The 7468-nt window shown below is 47.2% G+C and overlaps 1 protein-coding gene and 1 long non-coding RNA gene across 4 annotated transcripts in view; both read left to right on the forward strand.

Annotated features, from left to right (window-relative positions):
• The window catches only part of LOC147451882 (diiron containing four-helix bundle family ferritin protein, putative (Protein of unknown function DUF455)), a 43752-nt gene extending 42300 nt beyond the window's left edge, over window positions 1-1452 (forward strand). The window contains exons 7-9 of one of the 3 annotated variants that reach the window (XM_086517768.1): window positions 414-548; window positions 738-809; window positions 919-1452. In XM_086517768.1, the coding sequence (XP_086373894.1) occupies window positions 414-548; window positions 738-809; window positions 919-972 (261 nt within the window). In that variant the 3' untranslated portion in view covers window positions 973-1452. Of the gene's footprint in view, window positions 1-360; window positions 549-737; window positions 810-918 lie in introns of those variants that run through there. The other 2 variants (XM_086517766.1, XM_086517767.1) reach the window with 2 other exon arrangements.
• Window positions 1453-2762: 1310 nt separating this feature from the next.
• On the forward strand, window positions 2763-6976 carry LOC147451883 (uncharacterized). The gene is made up of 3 exons (XR_015188845.1): window positions 2763-5836; window positions 5925-6319; window positions 6396-6976. It is a non-coding gene; the product is annotated as an uncharacterized LOC147451883 (long non-coding RNA).
• Window positions 6977-7468: the final 492 nt, after the last annotated feature.

The following is a 7468-nucleotide window of genomic DNA, read 5'->3' on the forward strand; positions in this document are numbered from 1 at the left end:
TGCCATCCTGCGCCGTTTCTTGTTTTTCTTGTTTTGGTTCGAACACAAACTTTCTCCTCTTTGGTTTTTTGGCAGCCTGATGCTTGTTGGGTTCTCTGCACTTTTTCCTTTTTAATGTTTTTGCTTGCTCTGCTTGGGTTTGTGGTGTTTGTTGTGCTTATTTGTGTGGGCGGTTTGTGATCGGCTTGCTGTCTGTTTCCTGCCAGTTGTGCTGTTTAAGATCTTTTCAATGGCTTGTCCTCCTTTAAAGATGCTTAGGCAGGCGTCGCTCTTCATCGACTTGTCCTGCTGCTTTGAAGATTTCAATGCAAGTTTTGGTGTCTCTTTTTCGTGGTCTTTATGCACTCGTCCTGCTGGCAGCTGTTTTGAAGATTTCTATACAAGTTCTGGAGCTGGACCTTTTTGGGCTACAGGTTTCCAGATCTTCGGTATGGACGGCTCTAGGATGGTGGTTTGGCTTTTGTGCTATCCCGGTGGTTATGCCATTGGTTAGTCGGGAGAGTTGTCAGAGGACGATTGCTTTGCAGTGCTGCTGGGGGTTATATCTTGTAATTTGGTCATGCCATGTTTTGTAGTTGGCAAAATCTGCATTTATTGTAATATTAAAGGGTCAATCCCTGTGCTTTGTTTTGTTTTTTTTTCCTTTGGGGGGGGGGGGGGGGGAGGATGCCCACTTTCTGGACTTGGGCATACCAACATTCTCACACAAACTCATGTGGATTTGTTTTGGGTAACAGAAGGAAGTATACAAAGCAGGAATCAATGGGCACTGTTCACTTAAAGAAACCGGCAGTACCTCACTTGCTGAGGTAATATTTCAATTTAAGAGTGATGAAAAAACCTCACATAGTTGCTGGAGTCAATTAGATTTTTTTTGCCTTTGGAAGCGTATTTTTTTGATTTCATTAAGTATATCAGGTTTACAAACGGCTGGAATTTCTAATCGCGATGGAGAAGGAGAGGGCAGCGTAACTAGAACAATTTTCCTGAGATTTCCTGCGGTTGCCACCGTGGTTACAAAATTATGGGGTTTGTTGGAGGAATTCACTTCTTCAATCCATGGAAATGGGTTACCTGGCATAGAGTTGAACCTTGCCTTGAATCCTTTGGAACCTTAATTTTCCCATTGCCACTTCCATACTCTTCGACACGACCAACTTGCAGCAAGGCATTTTCAATCTCCATAACCAACGGAGACGATATTTGTACAATGATTTGTCCTCCAACCACATCTAACTTTCCCCTTCTGAAGTGCATTCTTTGAATGTAGATATTGCATACAATGTTTTTGATATTTGCGTTTATACCACACTTGTATTAGAGGTCTCAAATACGGTGTGACGAAGAGAAGGAACTGAATTGTCAAATTTCAAGATCTATAGAGTGGGCTAAACTGTGACGAATAGGCTTTGAAGATCTGCTTATGCCTATTTGATCACAGCTTCATAAAAACTGTGTTGTGATTAAAAAGCTGTAATGATAACATTACATAGCATTCCCTTCATCTTGAAAAGTATCATGCGCGTTGACTTCGAATTGCAACATTGTGGTGGCCTCTCTCTCTCTCTCTCTCTCTCTCTCTCAGAACACCGAGGACGGGGCTCGGGGGGAGTGGCAGTGTTATTTAGAGAGGATTTGCAGCCATTGATACATATAGCCCGCAGGGATGAGCAGGCTAGGTACATGTGGGTGAGATTGAAAGCAGAGACAGGCAGATATCTCTACATTGCTATTTGCTACTTTCCCCCGAGTACGTCGGTCTATGCATCACCCAAAGGACAGTCCCCCTTTTCTATTTTGGATGATGACATATGGGAGTTCTCTAGAGATGGTGACATTATCATTCTAGGGGACTTCAATGCTAGGACTGCCCATCACCAGACTGTTTTATGATACTTCAGAGGAGATGCTGAGAGAGCTAGATGTTGTAGGGACGGGCCTGTCCAGACTATCACATGATGCGGAATATATTGAGTATGGGCGACACCTGATAGACATGGGCACCACACATGGACTGGCCATCTTGAATGGCCTACAGAGGTTTCCTGCTTCAAGAGGCTTCACATGCTTCCCACACAGACATGGAGCTAGCACAGTGGACTATGTCATGGCACAACCGAGACTCATCTCTAGTATCTAGGACCTCACGGTTGGACCCAGACCTGTTGGTGTGGTAGTGGATCATGCTCTTGTGTCACTGACCATCTCTTTTCAGTTTAGTGTAGCACACAGGCTACGGGCAACAGCCCCTACTCGCTACACCTTCACGCGGGAGACGGACTCTGTTTACATAGATGGGATCTACAGACGCCTGTGCACAGAGGAGCCAGGATGACCTCTAGAGGAGCTTACCACTATACTGACACAGACACTAGATGATGCAGCAGCAGAGGCATATCCACATACCCAGCCTGAGCAGCGACGCCGTTCGGGGAGCATGCCCCAGAACAGTTGGTATGATGAGGAATGCCGGGACACTAGAGCTAGACTTGAGAGGGAGGTGCTTTTGGGGGACATCACTCACAGGTAGTCACAGATTGACTTCCGACGCCTAGTGCGGCGGAAGAAGAGGGTATTTTTGGCTCGCCTAGAGCAAGATCTATACCAGCTATTCTCGAGTCAGGACTCGTGTGAGGCGTGGAGGCTCTTTCATGAGCACTCCCCCCCCCCCCCCCCCCCCCCCCCCCCCCCGCCATCACTTCTACAGAGGCTTGGGGCTAGTATGCATCATCTTTGTACACAGTTCCTGAGCAGCCCCCCCTTCCCGACCCCCCCGATCCATGCCCCCACACGTGTTTTTTTCACTACTGAGATGGTGAGGAAGGCCATTGACAGGATGAGGACTGGGAGAGCATATGATCATGATGGCTTAGTGGCTGAGCATTTCATGCATGCCAGAGATTTACTAGCAGAGCTTCTAGCAGTTATGTTTAACCGTGCCATGTGTGAGGGCTTGCCTGATACTTGGAGCCTATCTACTATTGTACCTATCTTCAAGTCGGGAGACCCTATGGAGCCTGGGAACTATCGCACTATCATGATTGGACACACATTGGCACAGTTGTACGCATCTATTCTTGAGCAGCAACTGAGTAGATGGGCACACATTGGCACACATGATTGGACACACATTGGCACAGTTGTACGCATCTATTCTTGAGCAGCAACTGAGTAGATGGGCAGAGAGGGAGGGGATACGCGCAGCCGGGCAGGCAGGTTTCAGGAGGGGTTTTTATACTCTTGACCATATCTTGACACTCTGAGCCATCATTGAGGAGGGCAGACCGCGTGGGAGACGGATCTATTGTAGCTTTGTGGATTTCTGCAAAGCATTTGACACGTGCCCAAAGATAGATGACGCGCAGATTACAGCAGATGGGATTACCCACAGAGCTCATTTGGGGGGTCATGGCATTATACAGGTCAGTAGTGGGGCATATACGCACCCCAGAGGGTCTATTCACACCGGTTTACTCCACTATTGGGGTGAAGCAGGGCTGCCCGCTCTCTCCTACTCTATTTGGTATGTATGTAGATGAGGTTTCTGACTACATTGAGAGAGATGGTGATAGAGGTGCATAGCTGGCAGGGACATGGATTCCACTATTGTTATATGCTGATGATATTGTTTTGATCTCTGACTCTCCGGAGGGGATGCAACATCACCTGGATGCTTTGCATAGGTTTGCCCAAGAAAGTGGTTTGTCCGTCAACCTTGGTAAAACCAAGGTCATGGTATTTAATACCACCCCACAGTGGATCAGGAGGTCAACACCCGCCTTCATATACGGCCAGGAGAAGGTGGAGTATACAGATGCTTACACTTACCTTGGAGTGGTTTTTAGTGGGCCAGCATTTTCATTGAGGAGGGCAGCAGAGACTAGATTGACCAGAGCCAATGCAGCATTGGGTAGATTGGAATGGATGTGTTCACAGGTCCAGTTTTAGGAGCCTCGGACGAAGCTCTGGCTCTTTGACACTTTGGTGGCTTCTGCATTGCTTTATGGAGCTGAGGTTTGGGGACTTCACTGGACCATCACGGGAGGACAGGCCGCAGTGATGGATGGGGGGACATGGAGAAGCCTCTGGTCTCTATGATCTCGCGGCTCATTAGGGCCAAGGCTTCAGTACCACGTGCTATTATACGAGCAGAGCTAGCTGCCCCCCCCCACTGGTGGTTGAGGCGCTCACCAGATCTATCTCCTTCATGCACCGCATATGGGAACTTCCCAGAGACAGATATGCACGCCTTGCACTTGAGTCCTCTCGACAGTTAGCCATGTAGGGAGATACATCATGCTGGTATGGGGAGATGACATCATGGTTTCAGGCGCATGGGTTCAGCATAGACAGATTGCCTCCTTTCCAGTACTCACTGGATGCGCCCTCTCTGACTCTTACAAAGTCCGAGATCACCAGGCTCATTCGCCAGGACTTGACTCAGCTAGACACCAAGAGGACATGGATACAGCCAGTACAAGAGCTGGGCACGAAGATGGCTTTCTATAGAGAGCATCTCCTCCAGCTTACGAAGGATGGTTTTGTGATGAGGCCCAGATACATGGACACTCACCTGTCTCATGGGATACGATGTGCTATTGGCCAGATATGCACATCTTCACACCAGCCGCGGATCGAGACTGGGAGATACAGCGGAGTACTAGCAAAGGCCAGGACATGCTCCCTGTGTGACATCGAGCCTGAGACAGAGTTGCACTACACATGCCACTGCCCCGTCTACTACGAGATACGAGGCCGCTTCCATTGCTTGTTCAGAGAAGGCTTTGGACCATTCTCTAGAGTCATGCGGTACGAGGATCAGAGATGCTTGGGTTTGTTTTTGCTCGAGCTGCGCAGACACAGAGAGAGCCTGATGAGAGGAGAGGCTAGCCAGTCTCAGAGACAGATCACAGACTTTTTTAGAGCTGCCACTGGACACCCGGAGGAGTTACTACCACAACAGCGCCCGTCGCTTTACACCAGGGGAATACTGATCGACCGAGCGACTGAGTTGGGGAGATCCAGATGCCCACGACTGAGGACTACACAACATCGACAGAGGCTGCATCAGAGGATTCGGGTCACTTTGGCTCGACATGCACGATGCCCAGTCAGACTACTGACCATGGAGGAGATTGATGAGATCCGCCAGCGACCGATGCTGGATCTCCTGTGATCTAGCTATCCCAGCTAGCTGTTTTAGCTGCTTAGTCCACACCCAGCAGTCTAGGATTCCATAGTATTTTATTGTCTTTTTGTCATTCTGTCATTTTGTCATCTTGTTACTCTGATTTTGTATCAGATCCACCACATTGTAACTTTCTGGTCTCATAGGTCACTTTGGCCTTTTGAAGATGTTAATATAACATTTCATTTCATTTCATTCTCTCTCTCTCTCTCTCTCTCTCTCTCTCTCTCGTGTGTTCATGTGCCCACCTGCGTGTACACACATGCATGCACTCAAGGAAACAATTGAGAGTGATGAGTAGGTTGGTACACTTGAGAGCATACACCGTGTTGAAAGTTTGATAAATCACTTTCACTTTACCGTCAAGGTCCGGGGTCGGGGGGCAGGCCATCCTGGCCATCCATCCCTCCCACATTACAGGACAGAATTAGCGTGCAGGGCTCTACGATGCATGACATCTCAGCACACAAAATCTCGGAGGCGCAGACGACCAATATCAGGTGTCCAGCTCAGCATGCGGAATCATCGTCTAGCTCCTCCAATCATTGCCAATGATTGCATGCCAAGTCAGTGCCCGTAATCATCTTTGTATGCGTCAAATTTGCAGCCCGTAATCTAAACCTGCAGCAGCCAGTGGAGTATCTGCAGGTCAGCTCTCTGAAATTGATGAGGTGATGACACCTTAGCATGCGTAATGTGAATTTCCTCCCGTATTTAACCTCTGTGTCATATTCAGGTGAACACTACGACTGAGCGCACTAAATTCTGTTGGCCCCCCTTCCTCAGACCCTTGACGGTCGGGAATGGACATTCGATGTCCATTCACTCATAATGCTTGCTCCCCCATGGCTCCTGGCCTCCGCCAGTCGCCAAGGGGTCGCAAGTATTATGAGAAATGGACACTAAGTGTCCATTCCATACCCCGTCAAGGTCGCTGGTCGACGGGCAGAGGATCTTGGCCCTTCATCAAATGTCAAATCTGGAGCGGAATCTTTGCTGCAGCCGACGGATTGACACAGGTCAGCAGCCGTAATAATCGAGCAGCAGCCTCTCAATCATCGCAAATGATTCCCAGCCCCGTTAGCAGCTGTAATTAATTGATCAAGCTCTTCTCAATCATTGCCACTGATTGTAAGCCACATCAGCACCCGTAATCTATCACCCTCATCAGCGCGTGTTCTTTGCTGAATTGTACCTGTTGTTGCAGGTTGTACCTGACATGCATCATGGCGAATTCGCAGGTGCAATAGTAGTCCGGCCAGAACGAGTGTGCAACATGCAATGGTCGTGGCCCGCCTCCCAATGACTCTTGACCAAGGGGTCGCAGGTATTATGAGGAATGGACAAGTGTCCATTCCCTACCCCGTCACATCCTTGAGTCGTTTCACACTCTGCACTCAAAGGTATCTAATGAAAAAGCAGAGAGCGTGCACACACACACAAACACACATGGTAAGTCAATGTGCCCCCAAATATAGCTGTTTTTGCCTAGATACAAGCCTCTTTCATTGTCTTTTTCCCGCTCTCCTTTCTCAGTAACACTGTAAAATCACCAGTTTCTTCTGACTGGATTCATGACCATGTTGAAGAGGGATTTTAGAGTGTCCTCACACTTTGAGATGTTTTATTACTCAAGTTTAATGTACATAAAATAGATTTTGGAACCAACATAGAGGAATCCTTTATTGCTATAGTTGTTGCTCAGGCATTAGTGTTTGTGGAACTCACTAAGTAGCACCTCTGGAAATGCTTTCTTCTGTCCAAGCACCTTTCTCTCCGTTCCAAATTTGCATGATATGTTGTGTAAACAAATAACGTTAAATTTTCTTTTGTGTCTCTCTGAGCAACAAACACAAGCTCAAATGAAAATAGAGTAGTGTTTGTCCCATGCTTAATGAGTCCCACCATGGACAATAATAAAAATCACATCCTCAACTCTATTACATGTAAGTGGCTAAGCTTTTTCCTATAATAATTTAGTTTTTAGGTCCACCTGTCTCGTTTTTAGCATATGCATGGGTTGATTGAGTACATCCTTTCATCAATCCTTAGCCCCATAGGTCTCATTCTACACCAAGACGAGTTTCACAAACTTAATGTTGATAGATTTTTGATTCGAACTTTACATGGTAAGCTTAAGAACGAGGATGTATAGCTTCATAGTATTAATAAATACAAAGAGGGAGAAATCAATTAGGAAAGAGGTAAAATTTGGAAAACAGTAATAAAGATTGCTAGCAACAAAGGGCTTGAAAAGAAAAGAGATCAAGTATCTAGAAG

Source organism: Adiantum capillus-veneris, chromosome 8 (genome assembly GCF_014529385.1).
Source record: "Adiantum capillus-veneris isolate H3 chromosome 8, ASM1452938v2, whole genome shotgun sequence".
NCBI classification, from domain to species: Eukaryota; Viridiplantae; Streptophyta; class Polypodiopsida; order Polypodiales; family Pteridaceae; genus Adiantum; species Adiantum capillus-veneris.